The following is a 14641-nucleotide window of genomic DNA, read 5'->3' as shown; positions in this document are numbered from 1 at the left end:
GCCTAAGTAACAGGGCGAGGCCCTGACTCTATTTATTAAAAAGAAAAAAGAGATTTTTAAAAAAGCCCGCGCTCAAGCTTCCCCCCACCAGAACACTGAATGAGAATTAAATGGAATGTGGTCAGAACATGGACATTTTTAAAATGCTCCCACGCGATCCCTGAACAGGCCCAAGTTTAAGAACAGCTGGTCAACAGGACAAAATCTAGCCTTGGACTCTGTTCTCGGAGTATGTTTTTCTGAGAGTTTAGGTCTCTTCCTACTGGACGGAAGCACACGAAGGTCATGAGTAGGATCTTACTGCTTTACAGAGGGGACTCCTTAATTTTTAAATGAAAACAATATTTGCATGATGGTGAAGTTCCCAACCAGTCCATACAAGCCCACTGAGTTCATAAAGTACTGGAAGACCAATGCAGCTCGGCCCAGCACCGGCAAACAACGTTTTCTCGTGACATCTCCCAGGTTCCAACTTGGGGGTCACTTCAGTTTGCAGCTCCCAAGACCTAGGCAAGGCCTCTGTGGGACAGGAATCAGGATCGGGTAGAAGAGGCAGGAAAGGACTGAACCCCAATGAAAAGGAGGTGGAAAATGTAGGGGCAGAGTTGAGGAATGGGCCATAGGGAGAGGGACTGGAAGCGTCGAGATGAAGGTGTCTGAGCAGATACAAAGTGGAGCCGGTGGGTGGTGGGAATGAAGTTCTGGAAGGCTGCTTATGTGAATCACCTCGGGAGGTATCTTTTATTTATGTATTTATTTATTTTGAGATGACTCCATTGCCCAGGCTGGATATGCAGCGGCATGATCTCGGCTCACTGCAACCTCCACCTCCCGGGTTCAAGCAATTCTCGTGCCTCAGCCTCCTGAGTAGCTGGTATTACAGACATGCACCACCACACCCGGCTAATTTCTGTATTTTTAGTAGAGATGGGGTTTCACCATATTGGCCAGGCTGATCTCAAACTCCTGACATCAGGTGATCCGCCCGCCCTGGCCTCCCAAAGTACTGGAATTACAGGCATGGGCCACCATGTCTCCTGGCCACCTCGGGAGATTTCTAAACAAACTAAGACGTATGCTTCATTCTCAGGGTTTGAACTCGTCTGGGATACCCAGGCACCTGCCTGTTTCCAGAGCTCCCAAGGGATTCCATGTGCTTCCAGGTTGGAGGTCATGGCTGTAGGCACCAGCTGGTCCTGCTGAGTCTGCCCTAGAGACACAGCAGCTGGTGAGAGAAAAGGCTACGCCAGCCAGCAGCCCACAGAGTCACCCTGGCTGCTGCACCAGCAGCCAACAGAGAGGAAGGAGGAAAGGTAGGAGAGAGAGAGGAAGAGGGAATGGAGATTCCCGTGTCATGCCGTGTCATGCCGTGCCATGCTGTGCCATGCCATGCCGTGGGGTGCCGTGCCTCGCTGGCAGCGATCCCACGAGACGAAGTCTACAAGTCAGGAGTGGTCTGTACATTTGTTGGACTTCTAAATTTTGTGGAACCACATAGGGCACAGGGCAGGTTCCTGTTAAAAGATAGGCGGTTTTAGGCTGAGCGTGGTGGCTCACGCCTGTAATCCCAGCATGTTGGGAGGCTGAGGCAGGGGGACCACCTGAGGTCAGGAATTCGAGACCAGCCTGGCCAACATGGTGAAACCCCTTCTCTACTAAAAGTATTAAAAAATTAGCCGGGCATAGTGGCATGCACCTGTAATCCCAGCTACTTGGGAGGCTGAGGCACGAGAATTGCTTGAACCCAGGAGGCGAAGGTTGCAGTGAGCCGAGATTGCGCCACTGCACTCCAGCCCGGGCGACAGAGCCAGACTCCATCTCAAAAACAAATAAATAAATAAATAAAGATAGGTGGTTTTATGCAGACAATGCCAGTACCTTCCTTTTTGCTCAAGAGCTCTTCTGCCACTAAGGTCCTTGAAGGAGCCAGCTCCCCAGGGGGGAAAATATATGGCTTATTCTTCTCCGTCACCAAGGAAGCAGCTGAGGTGCCCATACAGGGATGTGGCACACCTCCCACGTTAATCCTTTTTCTAGCAACAGCAGTATTTCTTGTTGAAGGAGAAATTTTTACCCATGTGACTTCTACTCCCTTCCGCCTCTTCCAGTGAGAGTCACAAAGAACACAGAAATGACCAGAAGACCCAACTATCAATCCATAAACTCACAGCATGTCAGCACTCAAAGGTCCTGTGCATACCTCTTCATTCACTACACATGAGCCCTCTAAGGCTCAACTGGGGGAAGTGACTTCCTTAGGGAGCCAAATGAAGACAGAGCTCAAACTCCTAACATCAATCTGGTGCTTTGGCAAAGTAACAGCCTGAGAAAGAAAGAAGGAAACTAACACATATTTAGAAATTATGATGTGCCAGACATGCTGCTAGGCACCTTCACATGTGGTCGCCTAATCCTAACAATCCCATTTCACAGATGAAGAAACTAAGGATGGGGCAGGTGAAGGAACCTGCCCAAGGTCACACAGGCAGCAAGCAGCGGAGCCAGTATTCAAGCCCAACCCTTCCTGATTCCCAAATCCCATGCACTTTCCTTTAGGCCCTGCCATCTCCCATGAGACATTATCTAAGAGCTGATTATCAATGAAAGGTAAATACAAAAGCAGGACCAGCAGGGTTACACCAAAAGAGGCCCAGTGTCATTGCCCAAGCTGGGCAGGGCAGGAACTTGTCCAACTGGCTCTTGGGTGCCAAACTCCAATAGACCAGAGATTCAGAGCAGAAAGGGGGAAGGAAGGAGAGATGCTGGTGCCATCTGACCTTCTCTTACAGGCCCCTGGGGTGTCCAGCAGACAGTAAAAAGCAGCTAGCAGGAGACAGAGGGAGGGGACGCCCCTGGTAATCCCAGAGCTAGGGCATGAGCTGACATTGCTGTCTGTGAGCTAAAACCATAGCTCAGCCACCAAAAGCCATGGCCATGTAGACTCACAGAAAAGAATGTGCCTGCAGAGGGGGTATAGCTCAGAGTAGACATTTGAATGTAGGAGAACGGAGACAGGACTGGGAAGGAGGAGCATAGCTGCCGCTGCCCCACATTCCAAAGCCCTCACCCTGACATGAGCAACCAAAGCAGGGGAGCCAAGCGAATCCCAGGCACCAGGTGACCTGGGCCATGGCTCTACCTGCTGCTCTAGGGCCAAACACCTCTCCTCCCCTCTGCCCTGTAGGTCCACTTGCTGATGCTAACGTGGGGACACACTACATGCTGATAGCTACTCTCCCCATTCTCCAGTTCAAAGTGTGTATTTAATCTTTCCCTTCAGGAGAAGCCGATTCTATATCATCCTCTGCTGTGTGGGCTTAATGTTTTTATTCTATTACTTGGATGTCGATTTCTTGTTGACAGACACCAGTATCAGCTTTAGACAGGATAAGTTTCATTGTGTGTTAAGTCTTTCAGCCACACCCCCATTCCCTTTATTTCCGTCTTCCAACTCTGGTGACAGAGACTTAAAGACCAGGTCAGGCCGGGCGTGGTGATTCATGCCTGTAATCTCAACACTTTGGGAGGCCAAGGCGGGTGGATCACTTGAGGTCAGGAGTTCAAGACCAACCTGGCCAACATGGTGAAACCCTGTCTCTACTAAAAATACAAACATTAGCTGGGTGTGGTGGCGCACACCTTTAATCCCAGGTATCCGGGAGGCTGCGGTAGGAGAATCGCTTGAACCCGGGAGACGGAGGTTGCAGTGAGCCAAGATCACACCACTGCACTCCAGCCTGGGTGAAAGAGTGAGTGAGACTCCATCTCAAAAAGAAAAAAAAAAAAAAAAGACCAGGTCAGAGGCCTAGGCTTCAGATAATCTCCCGGAGGCATTTGGGTCCCAACTCTGACTGCTGGCCACCTAAATGTTTCTAAAGCTGTAAACTCAATAAGCCAACTCCATCAGCCCTTTCTTCAATCCAGCCTCAAACTCAATGTCATTTCCCCTCCACCTTCTAATCGGTTTCCCTCTCCCCTCCCCAGCCTCTGTCGGTAATCCCACCTCCTCTCCCCAGTCAACCAGGTACTAAACTTTCAAACATTCTTCCCTCATGTGGCCTCTAAGCCTGCCCCCCCACTCTCCATTCCCACCACCTCAGGCATATCAGGAAGCTCTGTGACAAATCCCCAGCCGTCATCTCCAGCTCCAGCTCTCCCCACCTCCCCATCCATCCCGATGTCCTGGCCAGAACAAACTTTCTTAACAGATAACATCTGTAGCACTTTAGAGCTCATCAAAGCATTCTCACATACATTATTTACTCTTCACAGCAACAATGTCACAGGTGGAGATCATTGATATCATTACCATATACTGTGGATGAGGACAGGAGCTCAAAAAATGGATGTTTCCTTAATGAATATATTCATCATGTTGTCCTGTGCTCAACTGATATAACTAATAAAACTGGTCTCTGAAGCAAAATCTAATATGAACCCCTCTCCCAAACATGCAATAACCTCCTTTGCCTTCGAGACACAATTTAGATAATAAATTAATAAAATGACTTTTTTTGAGACAGGGTCTTGCTCTGTAACTCAGGCTGGAGTACAGTGTCCTGATCACAGCTCACTGCAGCCTCTAACTCCTGAGCTCAAGTGATTCTCCCACCTCAGCCTCCCAAGTACCTGGGACTACAGACATATGCCACCACGATTGCCTAATTTCTTTATTTTATTTTATTTTTTTGTAGAGATGGGGTCTTCCTATGTTGCCCAGGCTGGTCTCAAATTCCTGGCCTCCCACAGGCCTGGGATTACAGACATGAGCCACCATGTCTGGTCATACCATTCTTTGGTATATAACTAGATCTATAAATATAGAAAGAGATGTATATAATAAATATATTGAACAAATGTTGAAGGTTAAAATGTAAAGCAAAATCTAACAACAACATACCAAAGAGAAGTTTTGAGAAAACTTAGAATAGTCATCACTATGGTTTTGCAATAGTTATTTAACCTCTGCTAAGTTTCATAGCTTCTATCTGTTTAGCTGCTTGGACTTTAATACTGAGTAGTGCTAACTCTTAACACAATTCTTTCAAAGTGCTACTTAGTTTTTTGTTTGTTTGTTTGGTTGGTTTTTTTTGAGATGGAGTCTCGCTCTTGTTACCCAGGCTAGAGTGCAATGGCGTGATCTCAGCTCACTGCAACCTCTGCCTCCCGGGTTCAAGCGATTCTCCTGCCTCAGCCTCCTGAGTAGCTTGCCACCATGCCCTGCTAATTATTGTACTTTTAGTAGAGACAGGGTTTCGCCATGTTGGCCAGGCTGGTCTTGAACTCCTGACCTCAGGTGATCGCCTGCCTTGGCCTCCCAGAGTACTGGGATTACAGGCGTGAGCCACCGCACCCGGCTTAGTTTTTAATTTTTTTTAATTTAGACAACGTACATCCTGTTATAAAGATACAACTTGTTTAAAAAATATGATGGCTACAGAAAACACATAAAGCAAAATTGCACTTTTTAATTCTACATTAAGCTCTCAAAAAGCCCACATATAATTTTAATTCTAAGCATGTTTTGACCAGGCCCAGTCAAATCCAGCAGTGAGCTCTGACTGCACACTACACTTCAGTCTCAGAGACGGAGTAAGAACCCTGTCTCTAAAAAAAAAAAAAAAAAAAAAAAAAGTACTTTTTAATAATATTTTTACCCTTAGCAAAATTTGCATTTGGTAAAAGTACAGATTTGTCACTTATAATCTTCTTTTGGGATTTTTTTTTTTACCAAAGGATTCTGCGTTCTTACTCTAACACACTACAGACAAAAGCACATCAAATATTCCACTGACTCCTGGAAATCACAAGTCTACATGGATAGTTAAGATATCAATTACACAAAATCCATGAATTGAAGACACTTTGCCCAAACAATTTGCTGAAGATCTGAAAGTTACCATGATCTTAAGAGATAGTCTCACAGGCAGAGATTATCTCCAGACAGACACAAGAAACTGTCAAGACTGGCTGCCCCTGCTGAGAGGACAGAAGTGGGAGGGAGAAATTTGTCACTAACTCTGCATTCCTACATTCCAAATTTTGCACCACGTGCATCTATTGCCCAATTTTTAAAGAATGTTATTTCCTGGTTCTTGGCATTCTGACAGGTTGAAGCATACAATGCAAAAATTATTCCTGGCTTTCAGCCAAAATTTGCTTAGGAAAATTTCACGTTTTTTTTAAAAAAAACATCAATTTTCATGTAGCCTTTAAGACAACAGTATTGTCCATTATACATTATGTGTTATTATAACCTCCTCCCATAACTTTGTATGCTTTCTACTAAAATGCACCAAATATCCATCTTGTTACCAACACTGCTAACGCTCTTCACCCCATCAATGGAAAGAACTGCTTTCAGTTTATTTTAAAAAATTAAATAAAAGCAAAGGGCTTTCATTGGCACCCCAGGAGTACTAAGAGCCATGCAATCTTTTTGGTTATTTGATGATCCATGAGTCATATCGTGGCCTTTGGAAAGTAAAAGCAACTACGTATTTTTTGCAAAAAGAGGAAAAAACACATTTGACAGAGTAAATTTGACAAGACCAGCAATCTAGTGCAATATTGTGTTTCACGCTTCTGTTTACTCTTTGTTCAGGGCCATATAATTTGGTCTTGCAATTACTTAGCCAAGTGGACTTTAGAAAGGGGGGGATGTAAGCAATTCTCTGCAACTAAAACATAGTTAGTCTGCAGATTGCTGTACTAGAGTAGGGCGGCCCTAAGGAATTTCATCTCCTCTATCATGACGGGAACCAATGTGAAATCAAAATACAAGCGCTAGTGCCATAATATTGTAGTAACATTTTAAGGAAAATCAAGCCAGCATTTGTTTCTGTTCAAGAATTATTTGATTGCATGCAAGATGAAGAAGTTCTAGAGTAGGGAGACTGGCTGTATTACATCGTGCCTACAGTCAACAATATGGTATCATGCATTTAAAAATTTGTTAAAAGGGTAGATCTCATGCTGAACATCCTTACTATAATTTAAAAAAAGTTTGCTTGATATTGTCAGTATATTGATTTTTAAATGCATTAGCTAAATCAGTGTCCATAATCAATAATACTGAGACTTTCCATTTATACAGGTCCTTTTTAGCTAATGGGTTTTTGTTCTATATCAGTTTAGAGTCACCACTGCCTGTACGAGAAGCCTTGATTCATTACTTAACCACACTGATTCTAAATTCTGCCAGACATTCAAGGCTGCGCCTGGCCCATGCTGTGTTCTGATCCCCAACACACCCCCACCGTATGCCCATCTAGCAGACGTTGCCACTGACTTCCCAAATTCCCTCCATCTCTTTTTGCCATTTGGCTGTGCCTTCCATGGCCTGCATCCACAGCTCTGCTTCAGAGAACTGCCTCTGGGCTGCTGGAAGCCATTCTGCCCACATGTGCAGAGCTGGAGCCAGTGACTGCCCGGTGCAGGCACACGAAAGCCCAGCTCCCTGAGACAAGGCTGAGGCATGACTCACCCCAGTGCTCCTGCAGGCCCACAGTGAAACCATCCCTTGCTCAGACCTCCACCTGAGCTCACACCCTTGTCTGGCCTCCTCCCTTCCCTGTCTTCCTTCCCCAGCTCTCTTCACAGTCCCCGCGGGAACATTTCCTCAATAAAGAACTTCCTGACAGATCTTGCCTCCGCGCCTGACTCCTCGTCTCAGGGTCTTCTTCTGGGGACCCTGACGACCCTAAATGCCCCTCCAACCAGGCGAGCTCACCTCTGCCCCACAATGACTGCTGTTTCCCCAACTCAGAACGCCCTTCTCCTCCTCTTCATCTCTGCCTGGGGCAGAGTAGGTATAACAATCAAAGGACATCTTGTAAGTGAAAACCGGGCCGGGCGTAGTGGCTCACATCTGTAACCCAGCACTTTGGATGCCGAGGTGGGTGGATCACCTGAGGTCAGGAGTTCGAGACCAGCCTAGCCAACGTGGTGACACCCCCATCTCTAATAAAATACAAAAAGTAGCCGGGCATGGTGGTGCAGGCCTGTAATCCCAGCTACTTGGGAGGCTGAGGCACGAGAATTTCTTTAAGCTGGGAGGCGGAGGTTGCAGTGAGCTGAGATCGCGCCACTGCACTGGATCCTCGGCAACAGAGTGAGACTCTGTCTTAAATAAATAAATAAATAAAAATTTAAAAAAGTAAGTGGAAAACCCACAAAATGCTCTGCAAATACAAATAACGTATAGCAAAAATGAACCTCACACACCCTTCAACATCTGGATCTAGTGACACCTCCTCTATGAAGGGGGGCCCCCAGCTCTCCCCACCCCAATTGTCTGTTTCCCCAAATACAGTGTAAACTCTATGAAGGCAAAGACTGTCTTGTTCACTGAAGTAGCCACAGTATTTAGATCAGCATCTGGCACACTGAACAAATTTAGTAAATATGTGTTAACAATGCTGTTGAACTCCAGGATCTCCTTCTATTCTCAGGAAATGAAACGATAAAAGGCACGTAAGGATCACCTACAGGCTGGGCGCGGTAGCTCATGCCTGTAATCCCAGCACTTTGGGAGGCCAAGGCAGTGGGATCATTTGAGGTCAGGAGTTCAAGACCAGGCTGACCAACATAGTGAAACCCCATCTCTACTAAAACTACAAAAATTAGCCAGGTGTGGTGGTGAAAGGATCACCTAGAGTGCCCATACTCCACAGGATAAGTGACTTGCCTAAGATGTAAATCAACTTAGTGGCAGAGCCAAGATTGCAACCTTGATCTCTTATCTCTGCAGCCTGAGAACTTTCCATATGAGACTCCACCTCCAAGCCCTACATCTTTCCCTTATGGGTGGCAGCAAAGGAAAATGGCAACCGCTTCTCCTTCAACCCAAATATTGGCATCCAGGCATTGGCACTGGCACTTAATGATATGCTACCCTGTTATAATGATTTGCCAGGATTATTAGCACCATAGTTTTGTGTGTGTTGTTTTCCTCTCCCCACCTAATCCTGAAGCTTCCTGGTGGCAAAGGCCTCACCGAATTCATTTTCCACATCATCTATAAGACCTTGCAGGGGCTGAGCACAGAGGTCAGTGGGAGGAGGGAGGCAGACAAAGAGGAGGTTGCACACTTGAGTCGATGGACCTGGCTCCAGCGCTGCATTTACCACCTGCACAACCATGAGCAAAGAGTGACAACAGACCCTAGGCCCCAGGATTATGGAGAGGTTCCATGGGGTAACACATGTAAAAGCATTTCACACCATAGCTGGTACATGGCAACCACTTAGTAAGTATAAGCTGCAGTTAGTAATAACAGCAGTAGCAGCAGCAGTAACAGATTCAGGCTCAGTGAACACCACCTACCAGGTGGCTTCAACACACAAAGATCGGAGACCTGGGTCCAAAAATCTTCTGCTTATTACTGCCTATTAAATAATTAAGAAAACATAGCAGGGATCTCCTTGTCCCTATCAAATAAAGATGTTCAACGACCACACACAGTTCTCAATGCCTCTTTTCATAGGAATGGACCAAAATCCCCAGGATGCCCCTCTCTGCAGAGCTTCCATTCCATTTTGGCCCTGTCCCCAGTCCCAGGAAAGCAATGTTGGGCACTCCACATTCCCCAGTGACCTGACTTCTGACCACTTCCTTCCCTGGCCCTCTTTAGCTGGCTCATTCATTCATTCATTCAATGAACACATATTCATCAAATGCTGGAAACACTATGATAAAAAACTAAGCCACACGAGTGCCCTACCTTCTAGGACCTCCCAGCCCCGAGAGTCCTCAGGTTTCTCTTTCTTAACCAGAAACTACCTTTGCAGGCTCTTCATCCTCCAAGTCACCCTTAGACGCCTGTCTCATTATCAGCAATAATGGCAGGGGCACTAGAGTTAGACTGTCGGGGTTAGAGTCCCAGCTGTGCTACTTTTTTATTATGTAACCACGGGCAAATTCTTCCCCTGTCAGCCTCACCCACCTCATCTTCAGAATGAGGGCAATAATAACTACCAATTAAACTTGTTGTCAGAATGAAATAAAAACCCAATGAAGTGTGCTTGGCACACAGTAATAAATGCTCACTAATACCATTTTAGAACTTAACTGAAACATCCACACTTAAATCTGGAGTGGCCATTTGGCTGTTCACACAACAAAGAACTAACCCAACCACTGAAGAAGTAAAATGTCCTGAATTATTTCTGTATCACAGCAAGACTCTCCTTTTTCAAGAATATGCCAAGCCAGGTGAGCTCTACTGCTTCCTGGGAAAACATAAAGAATCCCCAGCAGTGGGCCACTAGTTAGTTTTACCTGGTAATTCAAACTTGAAGAAGGTTCTACCACAAAACACCCTGAGAGCTCAGCTGGCAGGAAAGAGTAAGAGCCTGCCCTGGGCCAGGGGAACCTGCTGCAGAGGCTGACCCCAGAGAGCTTAGAAGGCAGCCCGAGGCACAGGGTCCAGGCTTAGCACAGGTTCTGGGCCCCAGTGACAAATCAGAGTGAGGGGAATCCTGACAACCGTCAATATTCAAGTTCCAAGATGGTGCCACTGTGGTCCTGGGTGATCTGCCACTGACAGCACAACTCTCAGTCTGTGACCCAGGGTGTGAAGAAAGATCCAACTCTCCAGGGAGGCAGCTGGCAACAGCCAGACAGGATTCCCCAAGCAAGTCAGTTTGGGTAAAGCACAGCCCTAGTGGGGAAGCATGGCGTGAAGCAGGTAAATCAAGACAAAAATCCATTCAAATGACTTGCGCTAACACAGCAGGTGAGTGGGAGGAAGTACACAAAGGAGGAGAATGGAGAGGGAACGTGAAGACCCATAAGTCACCCAGGGCTCATCTCTGGTGTGCCCAAAGCCAAGTCTACTGGCAACAAACATTTAACTCCAGCCAAAGCAGAAGCATCGCTTGAAACCAAGAGTTCAGGCCAGTCGCAGTGGCTCATGCCTGTAATCCCAGCACTTTGGGAGGCCGAGGCCGGTGGATCACCTGACGTCAGGAGTTCAAGACCAGCCTGACCAATATGATGAAACCCCGTCTCTACTAAAAATACAAAAATTAGCTGGGCATGGTGGCTGACGCCTGTAATCCCAGCTACTCGGGAGGCTGAGACAGGAGAATCGCTTGAACCCGGGAGGCAGAGGTTGCAGTGAGCTGCGATCACGCCATTGCACTCCAGCGTGGGCAACAAGAGTGAAACTCCGTCTCAAAAAAAAAAAATACAAATATTGGCCAGGCATGGTGGCAGGTGCCTGTGATCCCAGCTACTCGGGCGGCTGAGGCAGGAGAATCTCTTGAACTGGGAGGTAGAGGTTGCAGTGAGCCGAGATCACACCACTGCACTCCAGCCTGGGCGACAAGAGCAAAACTCTGTCTCAAAAGAAGAAGAAAAAAAAAGAAACCAGGAGTTCGAGACCAGCCTGGTCAACAAAGTGAGACCCTCCATCTCTACAAAAAATAAAAATAATTAGCCCGGTGTGGTGGCGCACACCTGTAGTCCCAGCTACATGGGAGGCTGAGGTGGGAGGATCACTTGAGCCCAGGAGTTTGAGCTATGATTGCATCACTGCACTCCAGCCTGGGCAACGGAGTAAGATCCCAAATTGAAAAAAAAAAAACGGCCAGGTGCAACAGCTCATGCCTGTAATCCCAGCACTTTGGGAGGCCAAAGCAGGCAGATCACTTGAGGTCAGGAGTTCAAGACCAGCCTGGCCAACATGGTAAAACCTTGTCTCTACTAAAAGTAACAAAGTGGCTCATGCCTGTAATCCCAGCACTTTGGGAGGCCAAGGTGGGCAGATCACGAGGTCAGGAGATCGAGACCATCCTGGCTAACACAGTGAAACCCCGTCTCTACTAAAAAAAAATACAAAAAATTAGCTGGGCGTGGTGGCGGGTGCCTGTAGTCCCAACTACTCGGGAGGCTGAGGCAGGAGAATGGCGTGAACCCAGGAGGCAGAGCTTGCAGTGAGCCGAGATCGCGCCACTGCACTCTAGCCTGGGCAACAGAGCGAGACCCCGTCTCAAAACTAAATCAATAAATAAATAACAAAAATTAGCCGGGCATGGTGGTACATGCCAGTAATCCCAGCTACTGAGGAGGCTGAGGCAGGAGAATCACTTAAATCCAGGAGGCAGAGGTTGCAGTGAGCCGAGATCATGCCACTGCACTCCAGCCTGGGTGACAGAGCAAGACCCTGTCTCAAAAAAAAAGAGAGAAAAGAAAAGAGCAAAGGAAAGGAAAATGATATCGCAGGGCCTGAAGGCAAACCAGGCCCATTACATGACAAATGGCAGCATTCCAGGCTGAGTTGAGGGTGTCACAGTGTGCCTAGGAAGGGTTCATTCTGAATACTAGGCACTTCAAATGAAAGTAAGCAACGGGTTTATCAGGGCTGCAGGGTGAAACATGGGGCTCAGTTCTACTTAGGGTTAATCCTTGCTAGAGAAGGCAATTAGCAGCAGCTGACTTTCTGAGTATGTTTTCCGCATCTATACTGTTTTTCTCTTGGCCATCAAATCTAGAAGACAAATGCCCAAGATCACTAGATGATTAGTCCCTGGACAGTGACCTAGAGATTCACATAACTCATTTTCCACATTGCATCTTAAAGCATAACTCCATCCCTGGGACATTCAGAATTTCCTCTTCCCAAGCCTCGGAACTAGAGCCAAATCCCAGATCCCACACCCTTCTTCATCCCAACACAGCCATGACCTGTGACCTTGCTGTTCAGAGGCCATGTCAGTGTTTGCAGGCTCATTCCACCAAATCACTCAAGGGTAGGGGAAGGAAAGAGCTAACAGCACTCAGGGCCAGAATAAGAAAAGCCTTGAGATCCCAAATCAGGGTGAAGCAACTTGTTCCCAGAGCAGTGATGACTCCAGGGACTCCTAGACATAGCAGTCAAAGGTAGGTGGCCCCCATCTTTGTGCCTGACCTCCACAAGATGCTCAGCAAGTCATCTAATTCTGACCATGTCCTTGCCAAGATCCAGTGCAGTGTCTGAGGCTCTCTTCTCATCTGGACCATGAGGAAACAAAACTGGGTGACCTCCAAGGGCACCTCCAATCCAGGATTCTAGGACTTCCTGAGTCAGGAGACCAAAGAAGTCCAACATGTGTCCGGCTCAGGGAACCAGGTCACATTCTCTGCTGGGGAGGGGCCCCCAGACTGGAAGAGCAGGAGCAGCCACAGGCCACAGGCCTGGAGAGAAGTGACAGGAAGCAAGCCATGCCTTGGAGCCTGGATCCAGGACTTGGATCTCACTGGCAGATCCTGGCTGGTCTCTGCGTGTGAGAGCAGACACCAGATGCCAGGGTCAGGACAGCATCATTCTCTCCAAACTAAGATGAGATGGTTTTCTGTGTGTGTGTGGATGGGTGTGTATAGTATGTGTGTAGTCTGTGTGTATATGTGTGTGTGCGTGTGTGTATGGTGTGTGCGTGTGCACATGTGTGTGTCTGCATGTGTATGGGGTGCATGCGTGTGTGGTGTGTGTGGTGTGCGTGGGGGTGTGTGTGTATGGGGGTGTGTGTATGGTGTATGTGTGTCTCTGTGTGTGGTGTGTGTATATGGCTTGTGTATGTGTGTGTGTGGTGTGTGTGTATGGGATGTGTGTGCATGTGTGTGTATAATGTGTGTCTGGTGTGTGTTTATGGGTTGTGTGTATGTGTGTGGTGTGTGTATGGGGTGTGTGTGCAAGTGTGTGTGCATGTGTGTGTATGTGTGTATGGTATGTGGTGTGTGTTTATGGGTTGTGTATGTGTGTGTGGTATGTGTGTATGGGGTGTGTGTGCATGTGTATATGTGTATGTATGATGTGTGTCTGGTGTGTGTGTGGTGTGTGTATATGGGGTGTGTGTGCATGTGTGTATGGTGTGTGTCTGGTGTATGGGTTGTGTGTGTGTATGGTGTGTGTCATGTGTGCATGTGTGTATGGTGTATGGGTTGTGTGTGTGTATGGTGTGTGTCGTGTGCGTATGTGTCTGTGGTATGTGTATGGGGGTTATGTGTGTGTGTCTGTGTGGTGTGTATATGGTGTGTGCATGTGTGTATGTGTCGTGTCTGTACAGTGTGTGTGTGGTGTGTGTGTATAAGGTGCATGTGTGTGCGTGTGTGTGGTGTGTATGGGGTGTGTGTGGTGTGTGTGCACGTGAATGTGCATTTGTGTGTGTGTCTGTGTGTGTTGTAGGGTTGTCCCCTCCCTGCTGATCAGCAGGTTGTGTTGCTCACGAGCCTAGGCCTGGAGGCTAACCCTGTGTGCATTCCTCTGGAGCAGTGATGGGCACCCAGTCGCCCCACCCCTTCCCACTGACCCTCTCACCTGGGGGTTGTCCATATACCAGAGGAGGCAGTTAGCCTGGGTGTCCAGAATGAAGTACCTCCGCAGAAACTTGCCGCTGTTCTCATGCTCCTCGATGTCCAGAAACCCACAGATTCGGTTCTGCCGATCCACATAAGGCATTCCTGGGCTCTGCTCACATCACCCTGCGCGCAGGAGGGAGGTGCTGATGAGAAGGAAGATGAAGCAGCTCTGCCTCAGGACCTGCAGGAATCTTTTCCAGAAGCTGGGCTGAGACTCTCACCAGCTTCCTTCCGTGGGGGCACCAAATGTTCCATCCCAGACCCTGGAAACCTCTCCCAATGTTAAGCACCCCTAAAAATC

General features: G+C 47.5%; 1 protein-coding gene across 6 annotated transcripts in view; it reads right to left on the bottom strand.

Annotated features, from left to right (window-relative positions):
- The window catches only part of PLEKHA2 (pleckstrin homology domain containing A2), a 73217-nt gene that overhangs the window by 41965 nt on the left and 16611 nt on the right, over nt 1-14641 (bottom strand). For 4 of the 6 annotated variants that reach the window (XM_034965978.3, XM_034965979.3, XM_034965976.3 and 1 more), the window contains one exon: nt 14300-14463. The exons of 1 other annotated variant lie outside the window; for it this stretch is intronic. In XM_034965978.3, coding sequence (XP_034821869.1) covers nt 14300-14440 — 141 coding nt within the window. In that variant the 5' untranslated portion in view covers nt 14441-14463. Of the gene's footprint in view, nt 1-14299; nt 14484-14641 lie in introns of all 6 variants that reach the window. One more of the 6 variants, XM_034965977.3, reaches the window with a different exon arrangement.

This window comes from Pan paniscus, chromosome 7 (genome assembly GCF_029289425.2).
Source record: "Pan paniscus chromosome 7, NHGRI_mPanPan1-v2.0_pri, whole genome shotgun sequence".
Taxonomy (NCBI): Eukaryota; Metazoa; Chordata; class Mammalia; order Primates; family Hominidae; genus Pan; species Pan paniscus.
The sequence above is the reverse complement of the archived record's forward strand: the minus strand, read 5'-3'. Positions and strand labels throughout refer to the sequence as shown.